This window comes from Arvicola amphibius, chromosome 18, assembly GCF_903992535.2.
Source record: "Arvicola amphibius chromosome 18, mArvAmp1.2, whole genome shotgun sequence".
Classification (NCBI taxonomy): Eukaryota; Metazoa; Chordata; class Mammalia; order Rodentia; family Cricetidae; genus Arvicola; species Arvicola amphibius.
The window spans coordinates 22,156,395-22,176,713 of record NC_052064.1 but is presented as its reverse complement, the minus strand read 5'-3'; the positions used below and the strand labels follow the sequence as shown (position 1 = coordinate 22,176,713).

The window sequence follows — 20,319 nt, the reverse complement described above, 5'->3', positions numbered from 1 at the left end:
CTGAACCATGGAAGCACTGCTGCCTCTCAATAGACCTTCTGGAGAAACTGCCAGAAAAGGTTCTTCAGCATTTCACATAGTGAGCCCAGAGGTCACAGTTTACAAGGAAAACTAAGAAATAGCATGAGCTCATAGGTGACACAGACAGACTTTAAAAGAACTGTTTAAGATGATAAAATAAAGGACTGAATATATTGCTTTAACAGTAAAATGCAGTTAAAGCTAAAGAAAAAAATTGAGCTAAAAAGTTACTTTATAAAGTATATGGTCATGATCCTAACTAAGATATACCAAATCGTTCTAAATAGCACATCGTTTTTCTTATTGTCTTGAACACATTAATATATTTCATAAGAAAAAAAAAAGCACCTTTGGGGGCTGGAGAGATGGCTCAGTGGTTAAGAGCATTGCCTGCTCTTCCAAAGGTCCTGAGTTCAATTCCCAGCAACCACATGGTGGCTCACAACCATCTGTAATGAGATCTGGTGCCCTCTTCTGGCCTGCAGGTATACACACAGACACAATATTGTATAAATAATGAATAAATATTTTTAAAAAAGCACCTTTGAATTGTTTTAGTATTAACTTTCTAAGAGCACACAGTGTTCCTCCACCATCCAAGGATGAGGCTTTCTCCTCCTATCTGCCTTGGAGTAACACTGGGAGGCAGAGAATCACTGGGTTGTTGCAACTGTCATATTGTGAATGGAAAAGTAAGGATATTTTCCTTCTCATCTGGGTCTGAGTCAGAAGGAATACATATTGAGAGAGCATCCATTGATATAAATCTTTTCCTTTATGTGGTCTCAACGCTTCAGACATGGTAAGATCATAGAAACAATGTTAAAGCAGAAAATGCCAGGAAAATTGTAGCACACCGAAACACTGTCTGTCCAGTTTAGTATCCGTGCTTTATTTATTTACTTTATACATACCAATCGCAATTTCCCCTCCCTCCTTTCCTCCCGCTCCCCCATCTTTTACCTCACCCCCCCCCCATCCACTCTTCAGAGAGGTTAAGGCCTCCCCTGGGAAGTGAACTAAGTCTGTCTCATCATCTCACTGAGGCAGGACCAAGGGCCTTCTCTTCCCCACCCCCACCCCAGTGCCCAGGCTGAGCATGGTATCATATCCATGCCTTAAAACCATATGCTTTGCCCCTGACTGTCGTCAGGCACTTGACTCTTGGAGGAATTCCAGAGCAGAGCCCCACCCGGGGTCTGCAGTTCATGAGGACTGGAATCATCCAAAATATTTAAAACTATTTAAATTGTGAACCTCTTACTAAAGAATATTTGTGAAATAAAAAAATAAGTCAAAAAGCATGGAATATTTATGAACACTGATCCACAGGCCTGTACTATTCTCTACACATTAGCAATATTGACTGTATCTGTGTTAAGGAACCACTCTGGAACTGTTCCAAGTGACCTGCAGATGTGCATTTTAAAGGTCTAGCCACAGGGACAGTAACATGTCTATCCCTGTAGCGGTGAACCAGATGAACTAGTCTGGCTCCCACTATAACTGTACGCTACAGATTGACCAAAACATACCATGTTTCCATGTTGTTTGTAGATAATAATGTAGACACTAACACAGACATTTTCATGTAAGGTTTTTCTGTTCTTTAATTTTTTAAATAAACTTTAGAAACCAAAATATAAAATAAAAACTACACATTCAAAATGGAGATTGTACAAATAGATTTAATCTCATGCTCTCAACACATATTCATTGCGAACATTACCCTTCCAAAGTGCTGACTTTTTTTAAATTAGACTTTCCTTTCCTTCTCCTTAGCTTCCTTCTTTTCTTCCCAAACACAGGTCTAGCAGTCACTAGGGCTGCCTTGACTTTGTCCCCATCGTCCTCACTGGAGCTGCTAGTGGACACAGCAGACACATCCCTTCCGTGAGCATCTCTCTCCACACTGGGCAAATCCGAGTGGCGGGCTTTTGGTGACTCAGCTGTTCTTCTTTGCTGGGCGTGCATCTCAGATGAACTCTCTGCATCCTCACCTGAATCCCCGGATGACTCTGAGAGGTACGGGTCCCCCAGAAACCCACCACTTCCTGAAGACCTCCTTCTTTTGGGGTCTGATGTCTCTCTTGGGCTCGTCAGGCTTCTTTTGGGGGGGTTTCCTTTTGCCTTATCCGGGGTGCCAATCTCTTTCTCCAGCTCGCCAGCTGCCTCTTCCCTTCCTTTCCTCAGCATGCATGTCACAGCTCTGTTCAGCCTCTGGCTCTTTATGTGTTTGGCATCTTGTTTTTCCTGTTGAGCTAATCTAAAAAAGGAATCAATTCGTAGCTGGGTCTAAAATAAAATAAAATGATGAATCCGATTAGTGAGTAGTTTCTAGACCAAAGCAATAAGTTCAACTCTGATCACTCAGATTGAATTACTAGTTCTAAGAATTCGATTCATGGCCTGCCAATCTACCTCTGTGGGGTTGTTTGGGTTTTGTTTTGGTTTGCTTTGTTTTATAACAACAGTATCCTCTTCTCTGGCAGCAACAGAATTTCAGAGTCAATGTCTAAGTCATCCAATGCTTTTCTCTTAAGAACATTAGCATCATACAGTGTCTTCAAGGGACAAATTAGGCACCATCAAAAGCCACAGGAAACAGAAGTCCACTGTTAAGAAGATATCGTTTTTTTGTTTTGTCTTGTTTCTTTTTTTTTTTTTTTCTTTTTTGGTTTTTCTGAGACAGGGCTTCTCTGTGTAATAGCTCTGGCTGTCCTAGAACTCGCTTTGTAGATCAAGCTGGCCTCAAACTCACAGAGATCCACCTGCTTCTGCCTAGTGCTGGGATTAAAGGCATGCGCCACCACGCCCGGCTGAAAAGATACTCTTAAACCTAGTGTGTGTATATAACAGCATTATTCATAATTACCCAAAAAACTAAAATCCCCCAAAGAAACACAGCCAATATGAACTCCTTCGTGGAGAATACGCTGATCCCCCAAAACTGTGAAAAGCAATGCAATCCACGGAAGGTGAATGCTGATGAGTCAGGAGGAAGGAGAGACCCACTCTATCAAGAGGCATTTTTTAGGGGGCTGGAGAGATGGCTCAGCGGTTAAGAGCATTGCCTGCTCTTCCAAAGGTCCTGAGTTCAATTCCCAGCAACCATATGGTGGCTCACAACCATCTGTAATGAGATCTGGTGCCCTCTTCTGGCCTGCAGGCATACACACAGACACAATATTGTATAACAAATAAATTTTTTTTTTTAAAAAATAGGCATTTATCTGGAGGAGCAGATTAACATGAGAAACAAGGGAAAAATAAACCCATGTCAACAACTATTAGGAGAGAGGTAGCAGTTTTAATCTATTATTCTTACTTTCTAATTTTAGGGAGAAAAAAATGAATAATGGAAAGGGAAATATATTACAATGGCATTTGTCTGAAATTACGGAATAACCAGTCACTAGCAAATATTCTCATTCTTAATGAGCTTCTATCTCTGGTAGGTAAAAGCCATCAGGTAAACAAGAGGGAACTGAAAATCAGTTGTATTGATTTTTTCCCCTAAATTACCCAAACTTAACGGGAATCTTTTTCACTATCCTAAAAACTGTAGTTTCGTTCCTATTTACATGTATGTTTTATGAGTGGCTTCTGAGATGAAGGAAGGCTTATCCGATGTGAGCAAGACACGCGGGTAAGAAAATCATAGACACTGAAGGCCACAGAAAAGGGCATCTTTCCTCCTACAAAACCTCTCTTGCAGAAATGCTAATAGAAAGACCAGACCCTAAGTTGTAACTTGAAATGTTAGTGTTTGAAGAATATTGAATGATTAGCATTGTTTTGGAGTGACTACTTCCTGGGCTTTTAAAAACTGAACACAGCTCCAGAGAAGTCATACATTTCATCTCAAGCATCTTCATAGGAAACCATTTATTAGACTAGAACTTTTTCAAAGTCAGCATAAATAAAGGACACTGCAGGGTTAACAGTGATATTAAAAACTGGATTCAGGGCCCAATTTTTTCTTTATGTTTTAGTCTGTGTTCTTTAAGACGTCAGCATTCCAAACCTTTGGCTACTTGCCCTGAAATAAGAGTTAACTGGACATGAACAGCAACCGCCCTACCAACTGCAGTCGTCACTCAGGACGTAAAGAAAGTCCGGTTACCTGCTGGACATTCAGTTGCTTGAGCACTGGAAAAAGGGATTCATCTGTCTTCGTCCTGTTCCAACCAAAGTATCTCTGACAAAATGTGTTGGTAGTTAAGATTTACAGATTTTTTTTTCTTTTTAACAAGACTTAACAAGATCCAAAAAGTCAACCATTGATGCCACTCTCTGTATCCCCGGGGAAAATCATAGTTATAAAGACCGAAGTGGTCAGATAAGAGGCTGGCAAAATAAGCCACTCAGACAAGATCATCTTGCAGCATGTTCTGGTCAATCTCCTAAGGCAGAAGACACTCAAAGATTTATACTAGGACATCATAGACTCCTCGCTACAGAGCATGGCTAACCTAGAATAAAAGCAAAGGAGTGGCTATCTTACATACTTGTTTAAGAAAGGAAGTTGTACTTGGGTTAAGTCTATCATAGGTGTTGAAACCGCCATCCAAATTATTATTTAAATGCACAGAATTGCAAAGCCAGTAATCTTCCATATTTTTTCAGAATACTTCATCGTAAACATGTGGTCATGTCGTGCACGCTGTAGCTGCTTGTTTCAAATTAAGATTCTTACTGAAGGACAATTGTCTCATATGCATGAAGCCTTGAGCTCATTCCCCAGAATAAAAAAAAGAAAAAGAAAAAAGAAATCTCAGTAAAACTAAAGAGGGAAAGAAGGAATAGGGCCTCAGATAAATGGGACACTGAAGAAAAAAAAAAAAAAACAACAAAGCTAGGAGCTAAGTTCCTGTCCCTTACATTTAAAACCCAGCAAACTTTTGGCTTAATATTCCCATAAATGTTAAGAAAGGATATTCTCTTTTTTTTTTTTTTTTTTTGGTTTTTCGAGACAGGGTTTCTCTGCAGCTTTTTTAGAGCCTGTCCTGGAACTAGCTCTTGTAGACCAGGCTGGCCTCGAACTCACAGAGATCCGCCTGCCTCTGCCTCCCGAGTGCTGGGATTAAAGGCGTGCACCACCACCGCCCGGCTAAGAAAGGATATTCTCTAATCTTGTCCACGTCAGGCTTGCCCCACAGAAACGACCCCCTGGACTCGTCCACCACAGGCTTCAGGTAAGCATCCGCCACAGCAGGGTTGGGGAAGCCAGGTGTCAGCTGCAACTTCCGCAACTTCTTCTTCACTTTGGTGTCGTGGGGATTGGCCGCGACCTTCTTGCTGTTCTGAGCTTCATGCCACCACTCTCTGTACGAGAACGGAAGCAATTATTTACGAGGCAGGGAGACGGAACAGTTGCCACACTGGAGAGGAAGAGCTAAATGTAAAGCTCTAAAATGCAATTCCAAGTACTAATTCCAGCACAGGTATGTGGTAAAGAATACTAAGCTACATGCTGTAGATCTTACACCATATTAAGGATTTCATGTGTCGTGTCCGTCCCTGACCTCTCAGAAGAGGACGTGACTCACACAGAAGCACCTTGTCTCACGACTTCGTGAGTGGGGCTGATCTGTCAGATGACAAACACCCGGAGCTCCGCTCCAAGCACAGCAGCACAAAGCTACAACTCTCCACGCCTCTCGTCAGGGAAATGGATGGTGTAGTGGACCCAAGATAGTCAAGAACACAATGGCTGTTTTAATGCAGATACCAACCCACACAAAGTAGGATAGGACAGACAGGGGGGTTATGTGCAGAAAGAGCGTAGGTTTTTTAAACTATAAATAGTAGCAAGAACTATTGTTCTCCGGTGTACTGGGCAATACTCTAAGCAAAAATAGCCTGTTAGTTTAGATTTTTTAAATTAAGAGCATTTTTAAATTTTTCCATCTTAATGTTAATTTACTATGACAAGTTAAAGAAAGTCACTTTTTTGTTTTGGTTTGTTTTTTTGTTTTTTTTTAACACTCCTATCAAGAAGTGAGGTTAGTCCCACGGCTATGACTTTAGGTAATAATCAGGAAGTGATGGCCGTGGAGCCTGAGACAAGCCTGTCCACTTCCTATCTCTATAGCCACCGCGCCTTGAGGAGCCTGTGCTCAGGCAGAGATCCAGGTGGAGAGGATCAAAGGCCTGTCAGCATTCTGTCTGTCTCTCACCGGACCGTGCACTGCCTGGGATGTGAAACATTCAGACGGCCCTTGAGCTGTTCCACGACGGGGAGGGAACAGGAACAACAGACTCCCAACCCTGAGCAAGCTTCAGAGTCAGGAACAAAGCCACCACGCGCTGCTGGTAGAGGCTACCGAGGTCTGAGGTAGGTAACTACAGTGTGCCAACAGAAAACTGGTAGAAAACACTATGGGAGTCAAAACATGCTCCTCGTCTACCCAATCATTCAGTTCCACTTCTTCACGTACTATTAGTACCAGGAACTGGGTTCCAGCCTGCAGTGGCTCAGTGAGTGACTCGGGGTGCCATCTAGAGTTCAGGAACCCCAATAGCAGTCTTCATCAGTAACAAAATGCAGGGGAAGCAATGCTTTCTTTTATTCTGAAGACTTTTTTTTTTTAGTACACATACTCAACAAAGATAAGCGCAGATATCAGCACCTAGAATTACAACCTTCTGAAACCCAGATGCTTAGACTGCTCATTGATATCTCTCAACATCAGTGCTCTAAATTCCCCCAATAAAAAGACAAAGACTAACAGGACGGATGCAAGAGCAGGATCGGGTTATCTGCTGCCTCCAAGAAACACACCTTAACATCAAGGATAGATACAGTGTAAAGGAATGGAAAAAGATATTCCAAGCAAATGGACCTATAGAGGAAGCTAGTGTAGCCATTTTCTCTGACAGAATGGTCTTTAAGTTCAAACTAACAAGTAAAAGCACAATCACAGCCAGGACAGTATGTTTCCATTAGCACCAGCAACTCTTCCACAGCAGGCCTTGGGCACTGCAACGCAGCTGAAGCGGATCAAAATTCTTTTTTTTGTTTTTTTTTTGTTGTTGTTGTTTTTTGTTGTTGTTGTTTTGTTTTTTTGTTTTTCGAGACAGGGTTTCCCTGTAGTTTCTAGAGCCTGTCCTGGAGCTAGCTCTTGTAGACCAGGCTGGCCTCGAACTCAGAGATCCGCCTGCCTCTGCCTCCCGAGTGCTGGGATTAAAGGCGTGCGCCACCGCCGCCCGGCCGCGGATCAAAATTCTTAACATGCGTAACCTAAACACAAGGCCCCACCTTTGTAAAAGAAACACTACTACAGTTTAACTCACACGTAGACCCTCACACACTGACAGCTGGAGATTCCCGACCCTCACTAAAGGACAAGACATCTAGACATAAACTAAACAGAGAAATGCTGGTGATAACTGACTTATAGACCAAATGGATCTAACAAATATTTACAGAATATTTTACCCAAACATAAAAGAATACTTCTTCCAGCAGCTCATGGAACTTTCTCCAAAGTTGACCACATACTAGGACACAAAGCAAGTTTCAACAAATATAAAAAACAACAACAACAACAACAAATAATACCCTGCATCCTATCTGACCACCAAGGATTAAAAGTAGATTATCAATAACAGAAACAACACAAAGCTTACTAACTCTGGGAAACTGAATAATTCACTGATAAAACTAGAAACTACAGGGAAACCCTGTCTCAAAAAAAACCAAAAAAAAAAAAAAAAAAAAAAAAAAAAGATCATCCACCATGATTAGGTACACTACATTCCAGAGATGCAGGGATGATTCAACATACTAAAACTCAATAAATGTAATCCACCATATAAACAAATGAAAGGAAAAAATATGATCATTTTATCAGAAGCAGAAAAAAAACTTTGACAAAATTCAACACCCCTTCACAATAAAAGCCCTGGAGAAATAAAAAATACAAGGGGCATACCTAAATATAATAAAGGATACAAGGGACATACCTAAAAATAATAAAGGCAGTTTACAGTTAACCTATCACCAACATTGAATTAAATAAAGAGAAACTCAAAGCAATTCAACTAAAATTAAGAACAAGACAAGGCAGTCTACTGTCTCTAGGCCTATTCAATATAGTCCTTGAAGTCTTTCCTAGAACAATAAGACAACAAGGAGATCAATGGTATACAAATTACAAAGGAAGAAATCAAAGTATCTTAATTTGTAGATGATATGATAGTATATATACATGACCATAAAAATTCCACTTGAGATCTCATACAGCTGATATTCACTTTCAGCAAAGTGGCTGGATATAAGATTAACTTAAAAAAATAAGTAGCCTTCCTATATACAAATGACAAACAGACTGAGAAAGAAATATGGGAAATAACACCTTCCACAATAGCCTCAAATAATATAAAATATCTTGGGGTAACTCTAACCCAGCAAGCAAAAGACTTATATGATAAAAATGTCAAGTCTTTGAAGAAAGAAACTAAAGATATAAGAAGATAGAAAGATTTCCAATGTTCATGGATTGGTAGGATTAACATAGAACAAACAGTCATCTTACCAAAAGCAACCTACAGATTCAATGCAACCCCATTCAAAGTTCCAACACAGTTCTTCACAGATCTTGGATGGACAATTTTCTGCTTCTTATAGAAACACAAAAACCCAGGAAGCAAAAAAATCCTGAACAAAAGAACTGCTGGAGGTCTCACCGTCCTGGATTCCAAGTTCCACTACAGAGCTGTGGTAATTAAAACCACACGGTGTGGGGATAAACAGACATGTTGACCAATGGAGTGTGACTGAAGACCCAGACATATATCCATACACCTATGGACACCTGGATTTTTATAAACAAAGCAAAAATACACACTGGAAAAAAGCATCTTCCATAAATGGTGCTGGTCAAACTAGATGTCTGCATGTAGAAGAATTCAAAGAGATTCATATTTATTACCCAGCACAAAACTCAACTTTAAATGGCTTTAACATAAAACCAAATACACTGAACCTGATAGAAGAGAAAAAGGAATAGCCTAGAACTGGCACAGGAAAAGGCTTTCTGAACAGGGCACCAAAATCACAGGCATGAAGATCAACAGCAATGATGTCATGACATTGAGAAGCTTCTGTAGATAAAGGACACCGCCATTCTGACAAAGCAGCAGTCTATAGAATAGGAAAGGATTGTTGCCAATAACCTTGACTTCTTTCATAACACTGAACGTGTGGTAAACAATTACACTGGTAACACTGAACAATTTCATTTGCTTTTGCATTACCCAGTCTAAGAAGGAACTTGAGGGTGTAGATTGTAACTACTTACCTTTCCCATCACTGAGTCCTGCATATGATGTATCAGCTACTCGACAAACATCTAAATGAATCCAGAGGCAGCTCACACAATAATGAGAGCTGCAGAACTGGCTTTGTGTCCTTGGACTAGGATAAGCCAGGCATGAATAAGACGAAAACAGACTCACAAGGGCCCTAGAAACCACAGTCGCTGTCCCCACTGCTCCTTCAATGAACGGTGGCTGGGACATTATGATTTCAGAAACCCCGGGTGGTGGCATACACCTACAGTAACAGCTATATAGGAAGCTGAGGCTGGAGGATTGCATGTTTGAACTCAGTCTAGGCAATACAGTAAGAGTTCAGCTTATTAAAAAAAATCCACTTGTTATTCTGAGAATTTATATAAATAACCTGAATTAAAGACATGAAAAAAAAAAGCCTTACGAGAATTTTAAGAGCGGGTCCAGGCCGCGTCCAGGGAATTCATTGAGAATCTCCATGGCTGTTACACAGCCCACAGTTGGGATCCCTTCGGTATAATCGCTGCCCAGTAGATAAGCCAAGTTGATTAATTTGCTCCGGTCCAGTCCTGCATGAATAGCAACAAACAGATTCAATAACTTTATAAAAGTTATATATCATAAATATTTTATTATATAAACTGTGCATGATAAACCAATATCCAAAGACATAAGTTTTATTTTAAAAGAGTTTTCTTTGCTAAATATCATTATATTGAGATTTTCAAGTTTTAACCATTCTCGTTTTAAGTTCTCTATGTATGCTCACCTCTACATTAGCTGTCTAACCTGCTCCCTCCGACCACAAGCACACGCATTCCATTAACAATTGCCTCTAGTGAGCCTCTCGGAATGAACTCATCCCAACTCCACTCTCTCTTCCTCTACTCCATTCTACCACTGGCTCAGAAACGGGAAACTAGAAGCCCTCTTCCCATATCCCTCATCAGGACACAAACACCGTTTTCTCTGCTGCACCAGACACTACGAGGCTTCAGTTTCTTCTCACTGATGTAACTATTGATATCACCCTCTTCCCCCATTCCCACTGGCCTCCTTTCTTCCCTAGAATGGGTATATAAGCAATCTTCTGCCTCAGGGCCTTGAAAATCTTTAAGTCCCTCTGACATCATCTTTGTTGACTATATTTTCTCAAGGAGCCTGCCCTAGGCTGTCCCAAACAAAGCTTTCCCTGAGGACACCTCTGTGGGAACATCATGTGCTCTCCTACAGCTGCTCCTCATTCTTCTGCTGCTTTTACCCTATGTGCACATCATTACCCTATGTGCACATCATTACCCTATGTGCACATCATTACCCTATGTGCACATCATTACCCTATGTGCACATCATTACCCTATGTGCACATCAAGCATCACATGATGACTTGTAAACATGGCCAGCATCTTTTACCCTATGTGCACATCAAACATCACATGATGACTTGTAAACATGGCCAGCATCTTTTACCCTATGTGCACATTAAGCATCACATTGTGACTTGTAAACATGGCCAGCATCTTTTCCTTCCACTAGATTGTTTCATTCTCTGCTCTTTGCCCACTGTCAAGGATGGCTGGCACATGAGAGTCAATCAGTGTGCATTTCCCAGCTGAACGGATGGATGAACGGTGCGGTCAACATCAGGAGCAGCAACGGCTCCATCCCCTACCCTATGAGAGCATCTCTGATTCCCTGTAAGGGAACTCAACTAACCTTGTAGATGATTTAACTACAAGACAGACACTAGAGTTTTGGCTTCTTAAATCCAAGTTTTAAAATCCCATAACTTCGCATTTCCATTCATGCATCAAATTAGTTCCTTCAGAAGAAAAAACCACGTGAGGCAAATCAGGACGGTGAACTGTGGGAAGTTACGACACTCTGAGCCTTACCTAGCTGGTTGTGAAAGTCCACGTACTGGTAGTACTCTACGAACTTGTTTTTGTTAAAGAAATTCTTATAGACATGGCGGGCCCCAAACAGCCAGATATCACTATCATCAGTGATGGTCCCAGAAGTCTGATCAGTGAGGTCAAGAATGGCACACTGCGCCTCTGCCTCCATGGGAGCCTGGATGTAGGGGATGCCAAACAGGCGCAGGAGCTCCTGTAGTAAGAGAAACCACCCATGGGAAATGCACTGGTGACCTTGTCCACAAGGGGTGCGAGGCTATCACACAGCCCTTCCCACAGAAGGACAAGAAGCCCAACCTGGAGTCACGCTCACCTGACTTTCCAGAAACATCTGGCCCGTTACCGAGGCAGCGATCCGTTCTTGCTGCTGTTTTTGAGCTTTCAGTGAATTCTGCTCTGCCAAGAGGTTGCTCTCCAGGATGTCTAGTTCCTCCTATAAAAAATGCTCCCATTCACAGCTCATTCCAGTTACGATACAATTATGATCATTTGTTACATGAAACCAAAAAGCCTGCATTTCCTCTAGCAGAAATGACCAGTAACCTGATGCTTCTTACTGTGTTTCCCTCTTGGGATTTCGAGGAAAGACTGTCCCTTTCGGTCACCTCACTACATCATATGAGAAACCTATCCACCCCAGGAGCAACTAACATTTCTTTTTATTTCTTCTTTTCTTTTCTTTCTTTTTTGGTTTGTTTGTTTTTTCATTTGTTTGTTTGTTTTTTTCAAGACAGGGTTTCTCTGTAGCTTTGGAGCCTGTCCTGGAACTAGCTCTGTAGACCAGGCTGGCCTCGAACTCACAGAGATCTGCCAGAGCTGGGATTAAAGGCGTTACGCCACCACCGCCTGGCTCACAACTAACATTTCAAAAGGGAACTAGGAGTAACAAGAAGATGAATTAAGAACTAATAAATATTTATCCAATAACTCTTAAAATCTCAAAAGCCACAGGCTTGGCTTCCTCGGCACTAAGTTAAAACATGGTATCACATGATTACCAAATTAATATCTTGCCATTCATTAGGCGAGCTCTCGGCATCTCTGTCAGAGTTTTTGTGCTCTTCTTTGGCCACGTCCTCGCTGTCGGAGCTGTCCTGCTGGAGTTCTGTGTCCCTGGAGGTTCCTTCCTGCGGGGTTCCTCTTGGTTCCTCTTCATCTTGTTCAGAGTGAGATTTGGAAGTCTCTGGTGACTCTGTTTGAAGTTCACCATCACTGACCACACTCTGTACCTCAATGAAACTTCCTGTCCAAAATAGAATGATGTCATTTCATCTACAATGAGAAGGTTAGGATCATTCTGACGTCATCAGAACTTTCTGAAAAGCTGGGGAAAATGTGAGACTCCAAAGGAAAGGATTTAACTATAACCTCAAACATGCAACTAACTTGTTATTCTTAAACACACTGCATGACAGATGCCCGCCTAGCACTTCCAAACAAGTGTTTTCAATCAGACAAATTGATCTACTCAGCTTTTGGTCACTGAAAGTAGGAATCAAATTCTCAAAAACTTGCATATTAGCTATGTCCTGCAAACTGATACTGTTTTTAAAATTCAGAAAGGAAGCCTGGGAAGCAGATAGGCTGACAGCAGGTCTTCACATCTGGATCTGCAGGAAGCAGGAAGCGAGACTGACAGAGGACCTGGCATGAGCTTCTGAAACCTCAAAGCCCGCCCCCAGAGATATACTTCCTCCAGCAAGACCACACCTACTGCAAAAAGGCCACACCTCCTAATAGTGCCATTCCTATGAGCCTACGGGGGCCATTTTCATTCAAATCACTAGAATCATTCAGACAAAAACTAAACAGAGGAATGCTGGCTCTAATAGATGCTATAAACCAAATGGGCCTAACAGATATTTATAGAACGCTTAACCCAAACACAATAACATATGTTCTTCTCAGAACCTCATTGAACTAAGGGAGTCTCAAGATACAAGAAAACTGAAATAACTCCCTACATCCAATCAAACTACCATGGATTAAAGCAGGATATAAACAACAAAGACAACACAATGTTTACAAACTCAAGGAAACTGAACAGCGCTCTACTGAATGGAAAATGGGTCAAGACAGAAATAAAGAAATTAAAGACTTTATAGGATTCAATGGTTTTCCTTTTGAATACACAGCACCCCCAAACTTAGGAGACATGATGGAAGTGGTGTTAAGAGGAAAGTTCATAGCACTAAGTGCCTACATAAAAACCTGGAGATATTCTCATCCTAGCAACCTGGCAGCACACCCAAAGATCTAGAACAAAAATAAGTGAGCATGCCCAAAAGAAGGAGATGGCAAGAAATAATGAAACTGAAGGCAACCAAGAGAACAACACAGAGCATCAATGAAACAAGGAGTGGGTTCTTGGGGAAAAGCAACAAGACAGACATAGAACCAGAAATGAAAAGGGGGACATAACAACAGACACCAAGGAAATCGAGGATCATAAGAACCTGTACCCAACCAAATTAGAAAATGTAACAGAAATGGATACATTTCCTAACATGTGCCACTTACTGAAGTTAAATTAAGACTGGATAAGCAATTTAAACCTGAAATAGAAGAAGTAATTAAAATCTTCCAAATCAAAAAAAAAAAAAAAATCCCAGGGTCAAATGATTTTAAGCACAGAATTCTCCCAGACTTTCTAAGAAAAATTAACATCAATATTTCTCAAATTATTCCAAAAACTATACACAGGAGGAACATTGGCCAATTCATTTTGTGAGGCCACGGTTACGATACAAAAACAACATAAAGACCCAACAAAGAAAGAGAATTACAACCAATTTCCATTATAAACATAGGATATATTGTATAAGAAAAAGATCCATTTTTTTTTTTTGGCTGGGTGGTAGTGGCACACACTTTTAATCCCAGCACTTGGGAGGCAGAGTCAGGCGGATCTCTGTGAGTTCGAGGCCAGCCTGGTCTACAAGAGCTAGTACCAGGACAGGCTCCAAAGCTACAGAGAAATCCTGTCTCGAAAAACCAAAAAGAAGAAAAAAGAAAAGGTCTATTTTCAATAAAAGGAAAAAGAAAAAAAAAAAACACACACTCAGAAAGGAGAGTAGTTATCCAAGCATATAAATAGTCTTAGAGGCTAAATATTGTTTATACTACCACACCATGAACTCAGGGAGGAAGAAGCAGTTTCCACCCTCCTCCTTGCCTTGCCTGTTTTCCCTTTTCTCTGGAAAATATTTAGTGGTTCCCTTCTCTTTAGGAGAGTGGGCTGCCATGGCCTGCTAATCTGTGTTTTAGTAGAAAGTCAGGACATAAGTGGCTGGAGCCAAAGAGGAGTCAAAAAGAAAGTAGAGTTGAGAATAAATCCCTAGAATGTCAGAATGGAATCGTAAACTTGTGGGTTTCAATATTAAAAATGGATGGGTACAGAAATACACATGTGAGTATGCACATGCTCGTGCTGTGGGGGGGTTGGGGGATGTGTGGGAGTGCACACACACACACACACACACACACATATGCATGCTTCCCAGCTATCGCTGAGGAACTCAGGAGCTCACCCAGAAGCCAGTGCTGACTGATAAGCTTTAAGTCAAGGGCTCCCTGAAGAAATGCCAGACCAGGGTTGTAGCAGAGTCAGTATAAGAAAAACCTCAACATCCTGGCCAGAAGTACAGAAATGATCAAAATACAATTAGGAATTGGCGAAAGTCGCAAGAGCTTGCTTGAGGGACACCACTCCCCCAGCCAAAGTGAGGACGCTTTGAGCAAATGTGTTATAGTATTGGACTGTAACTGAATACCGCAATCCACATGACAACCAAAACAACCAACAGGGGAGAAGGGAAAGGGTCTTCCCTATAGTAGACTACAACTAATCAACACCTAAAAAAGGATGGAGTTGATCACCAAAACTTGGCAACTATCACAGTAGGCCTCTGCTCAGACGGAGGTCAATCGAGGACGCAAAAACACATGGCAGGAAGTTTGCTTGGGTGCAGCATATTCTCATAGGCCCCAAATTCCTTTCTGCTAACTGACAAACAGAGAAACTAAAATGTAGAAATCTAGCCAGGCATGGTAATTCAGACTTGTGCTCCCAGCAAATGCCCATAAAGAAACACCAACATGCCTTTGACTCTGGAGTCAAATTTTAGCAAGTAAGAGACTACCCAAATAAATAAGCTATAAATAATGAAGATCACTCGCATATGTTTTCACAAAAATACAGAGACAGATATGCATAGAAAGAGTGCATGGGAGAGACCGAGAGAGGGAGATATGGAAAGGAGGAGAGGAGGGAGAAGAGGTAGAAGGAGCAAAGATAAAGAGAAACAGGGAACACACAAACAAATGGGGCAAAATACTGGCCTCTAAATTCAGCTTTCTTTTCCCCAAGCATGGCACTCCTTTCCTTTAACGATACCAAGGACAGAGGCTGCCAAGGCGTTCATCAGTTGACATTTGCTGCTCTGGCAGAGATCCCGCATTAAGCCCCCAGTGACCAGAGCAGCTCAAAACCCTGTGTAACTCCAATTCCAGAAGATCTGGTGCCCTCTTCTGGCCTTCATGGGCACTGCATGCATATGTGCACAGACACACAGGCGAAATATCCATACATGCAAAATAAAATAAAATCTTAAAAATACAAAGGCCAGCCCAGCAAAGCAGGGCATCCCCATCCTGGCTGTGTGACCCTGGGTCGTTCATTTCTCCTTTTTCCCTGGTCCCTCTGCCGTAAACAGGGCTGAACCACGGGGTCTCCTGATCTCTACAGACATGAAGCCCTCCCACTCCGTTCCCTCAAAGGAGTGCCTACCATCAGACTCGCTCTCTTCGGACTCCATCTCCACTGGTTCCGTGGGCTCTGGGACTGAAATCAACTCCCTGACAGGAGGTTCAGGCATCTCCCCTTGCTCGGTGGTTTTCAGGGAATCGCCACGTTCATCAGAAGACAATGCCTTTTCTAAGTCCCCCGTTGCCTCTGAAGGGATGTGAACTGTACTGCATGGTTTAGAAGCAGGGGTTTGTGCACTCTCTGTTTCAGCATCACTTGAAAAGCCAGAGGAAACGCATTTCATCTCGGGCGGGTTGAGACCTTCCTGAAGCTCGGGCCCTTCAAGGCACGTGTCCAGCCTCTGATCAGAATATGTTTTCACTGGAGGGACCAGGGTCGGTTTCCTTTCACTGAGGCGCCCAGAGGCATCACGGCATGGAAGTTCCGTGCGCGCTGACGGGAGGGGAGCTTGCTTACCCTCAACCTCATCCCCACTGCTTCTCTCGGACGCTGCATTCACCACTGGAGTAAGTGACATTTGTTCTTCCGGAGCACAGCACTCACCAGCTTGATGACAAGCGGCACTCAATGAACGAGCTGTGCCAGTCTGTTCTTTCTCATGACCGCAGCTGGCTGCACACTCCTCTACCCCAGTCGCGGCGGGTACAGGAGGGACTGTGGCAAATGGCGTGCCACCACCGCTTACGACAACTCCATCACTGTGCCCCTGGTCTGGCCCGTTTCCAGGCAGTGTTCGCACTGCCGGCTCATCACTCCTGGCGCACGCCTCCCCATCTTTATCATCGCCTAACACTCTCACCTCTGTCCCTCCTGTGGGCTCATCGCCGCCATCACACATTTTCCCGTCTTCGTCATCATCCAGGGCTTTCTGAATAGCTGCAAGGGTACGCGGTGATACGGAGCCTACATCTGCCGCGGCCCACAAGTTCCTCTCCCTAGGCGGCCTTCCCTCTCCACTCTCTCGCTCCTCTTCTGAGCTACTTCCCAGCATGGCTGCCTGCATAGCCAGTAAAGTCCTCGGAGAAGGAGGTGCGGCCTCTGGCTCTTTCTCCGGCTTCACTTTCTCATGGGGTGAGGATTTCAGGTCCAAGGACATGCTGTGCATTCTGCTGGAGGAAGGAGAAGCCTCTGAATCCGCATCCGTGACTTTCTTAGCTTGAATACCTGAGAGAAAATTAAAGCATTCTCTCACCATGCAGTTCACAGTGTGACAATGTATTTCTGGGACGATGAACAAGAGAATCCTGGATCATAAATATCGTGATACATTTTTATTAAATCTGTTCATTAATTCTAAAGTGGCTGGCTCTGTAGTAACTAATCCATTAGTGATAAATATAATTGCTACTACCTAATCAAGATTTCCCTGGCTTTATCATGAATGTCTTTTCCCAGACGTAGAGCGAAAAAGTACCCAAGGTTTTATTTTGTGATTTAAAATTTTATTTTGCCACATTACACAGCCAAAAGTAAAACAAAAACTTTTATCTATTTCATAAAACAAAATCCCATTTTAGATTATTTCTTACTTGTTTCTATAGAAAAAAAATTAAATCCTGGTGTTAGTGCTCATACATGTGAATTTAAATTTGTAAAATGATCTTTCTCCCTATTACTTTAAATACTAGCAAATTCAAATATGCTTTTGAAACTAAGTTCTTTATCATAAAATCTGAAATGAAAAAAATAATCCAATACCCCTAAGGAGAAGCAACAATAGAGAAACCAATATACATGATGGAGTCACTGAAAATACTGGCAGTGTGGGGTAAGGAGGCAGTGGGGGATGGCCTTCAGAGTCAAGCATGGCTTTAGAAACTGTGACTCATTTATTTCTTTATTTAATTTATGTGTGTGCGTGCGTGTTTGTGTAAATGAATGCCCTACATGTGTGGGTGCTTGGGGAAATCAGAAGAAAATGCTGAACCCTTTGGAGGTGAAGTTACAGGCACCTGTGAGCCACTTGTGTGGTTGACCTGGAACCCGGTTCCTCTGGAAGAGCAGAGGAGAGCTTAACTGCTGAGCCATTTCTGAAGCTCCTTGTTGTTATTTCTAATGCTAACTTCATAGTTTAAAAATTACTTTGAGGTAACGTATTTCTTCTCACATCTTTTAAAAATAAAGTACATAGAGTCAGGCGGTGGTAGCACCCGCCTTTAACCCAGCCTTTAATCAGGAAGCAGAGGCAGGTGGATCTCTGTGGGTTCGAGGCCAGTCTGGTCTATAGAATGAGTTCTAGAAGAGGCTCCAAAGTTATACAGAAAAAAAAAAAAACAAATAAAACCAATAAAACAAACAAACAAACAAAAGCAAAAGTAGATATTACATTTGCACCCATCACAAAAACAAAATGGTAAAAAGTCTGAGGAAATATTACAGACATTCTACCATCAATGGGCCCAAAACTCTACCTTAAGTAGCTAATGTGTATAATAAATATATAAATAGCAGAAGCCACCCTATACGGGATGCTTTACAAACAGGACCTGACACGGCCCACAAACACTGTATCAGAGATACAAAAGCAAAGGCTCACAGAGCTAAGGACACTCGCTTAAATCAAGAGTCAGAACCGGACGTCAAGGCATGCCTGCTTCTAATTCCCATGATTTTGACTTTTATCTTCCCTATTACACCAAGATTGAAGCTTATTGTGTTACTTCATTTTCTCTCATTTTTTAAAAGTAGTGTTTCTCCATATGATATGAGAAGGAGGTATATTGGGGACAGAAAGGTTTAATTAGGGAAGGAGTTGGAAGAAAGGTGAAGATTATAGGAGGGAAAGATGCAAAAACCACGTGGAAATGCACCACTGTATAAATGAAAAACCACAATTTAAAAAAAAAAGTTTGAATGGAAGTGCCCTGTGTGAGCTGACAATATTGCTCCTAGAAGCCATGGGCACTGATCAAAAATCCCAGTGCCATGTGCAAGTTACTCCCTATGGGTCTCTGATCAGACAGCCCAGAGAAGCTCCCAAGAAGATAGGCCATTGCTACTGCTCTAATCCAATTGCAAAAGACACTACACACCCTGGGCACAGGGTGCAGAAGTTGGAAATGAGCTGGAAGCCTCCTCCCTGGTACCCAGCTACCACAGAACTGAAAGGAACTAGGCAGGCTGCTGGGAGTGGGGAGTTTTCAGGTCTTTGCTGGTGGTGACCACTGTGTGCTACAGTTCTGACCTGACAGACCAGATGTGCCGCTAGAGCAACAGCGTCGAGAATATTCTGGGGCCGATCAACATAGGACTCAACTGGATTTGTGGCCCACTCCACAGGAGGAAAGGCATGCCTGAGACTGTATGACCCAGTCAAAACTCATGGCTAGAGAGGTCACTGCCCTAGGAAAAACTGCAGGGCTGCTATTTTGCTAATTGAACATGTCATCCAACTGCTTCCCAAACTCCTACCTTTGTACCTCAGAACCAGTGTTGCTGCCAGCCTGGACCAGAGAAGCTCCTCCCTGAAGAGGGTGCAGAATTCTGGAACAAGCAACTGCCGAGTGCGCAGCCATAAATGTTTCATACAACGCACACAGCACATCCCAAAAGGGGGGAGGGTGGGATAAAAAGATTGTAGGGGCCTGAGGATGGAAAGTAACACTACAAGATACTATGTTCTGCATATGGGACGGCCATCAGAAGCATAAGACACGGCAGCTGTAGCTACCTGCAGAAGCCCCACCAAGAGCCTGAAGAGCACAGTGCTCCTGATTGAAGTCCTCAGATGCTCTGTGTCTGCTTTGACTGGCACAGGATGCAGCCTCTCATCACGACAGGGACGGCATGACGTCAAGAGCAAACTGCATCCCTATCCCGTGGCTTTAAGCTGTCAAGCCAAGGACGCTTTAAGCTGTCAAGCCAAGGACGGTGCCTGGTACCTTTTATCAAGATGTAGTGGGCGGTATCTTCAGAGACCACTCTCCTTGACTCCACCTCCTTTAGAAAGCCCCCCTCATCTTCGTACTGCCTCTGGATTTGCCCTGAGTGCTGCTGGTTCATTTCCTTTTGGACATTTTCTATGTGCTGGTTTAGGTAGTTCTTCTTAAGCAAACCTTTCAGCTGGTACTGTGAAAAGTCATTAGACTCCTAGGGATAAAATAAACAAGATTGTTGCTTTCCGCAGATAACACCACCACGCACCAACCCATCCCCAAAAGGTACAGCCTCTGAGCATAAAAATAAAACTTGAAAACAAAGGTGGGATTCCAGGGGTAACTTCCTTTGCTTTTGGTTTTTCTTTATTGTTTGTTTGTTTTTGAGACAGTCTCTCAATAAATAGCCCAAGCTAGCCTGGACCTTATTATACAGACC

At 42.5% G+C, this 20,319-nt stretch overlaps 1 protein-coding gene across 2 annotated transcripts in view; it reads right to left on the bottom strand.

The window, feature by feature from the left end:
• Positions 1 to 1,605: 1,605 nt before the first annotated feature.
• Positions 1,606 to 20,319, bottom strand: part of Ercc5 (ERCC excision repair 5, endonuclease) — a 32,907-nt gene continuing 14,193 nt past the window's right edge. For both annotated transcript variants that reach the window (XM_038315503.1, XM_038315502.1), the window contains 9 exons: positions 19,887 to 20,094; positions 16,027 to 17,169; positions 12,236 to 12,480; positions 11,551 to 11,670; positions 11,217 to 11,430; positions 9,746 to 9,890; positions 5,149 to 5,349; positions 4,148 to 4,232; positions 1,606 to 2,316 (listed from right to left, as the gene is read on the bottom strand). In XM_038315503.1, coding sequence (XP_038171431.1) covers positions 1,747 to 2,316; positions 4,148 to 4,232; positions 5,149 to 5,349; positions 9,746 to 9,890; positions 11,217 to 11,430; positions 11,551 to 11,670; positions 12,236 to 12,480; positions 16,027 to 17,169; positions 19,887 to 20,094 — 2,931 coding nt within the window. In that variant the 3' untranslated portion in view covers positions 1,606 to 1,746. The remainder of the gene's footprint in view (positions 2,317 to 4,147; positions 4,233 to 5,148; positions 5,350 to 9,745; positions 9,891 to 11,216; positions 11,431 to 11,550; positions 11,671 to 12,235; positions 12,481 to 16,026; positions 17,170 to 19,886; positions 20,095 to 20,319) is intronic.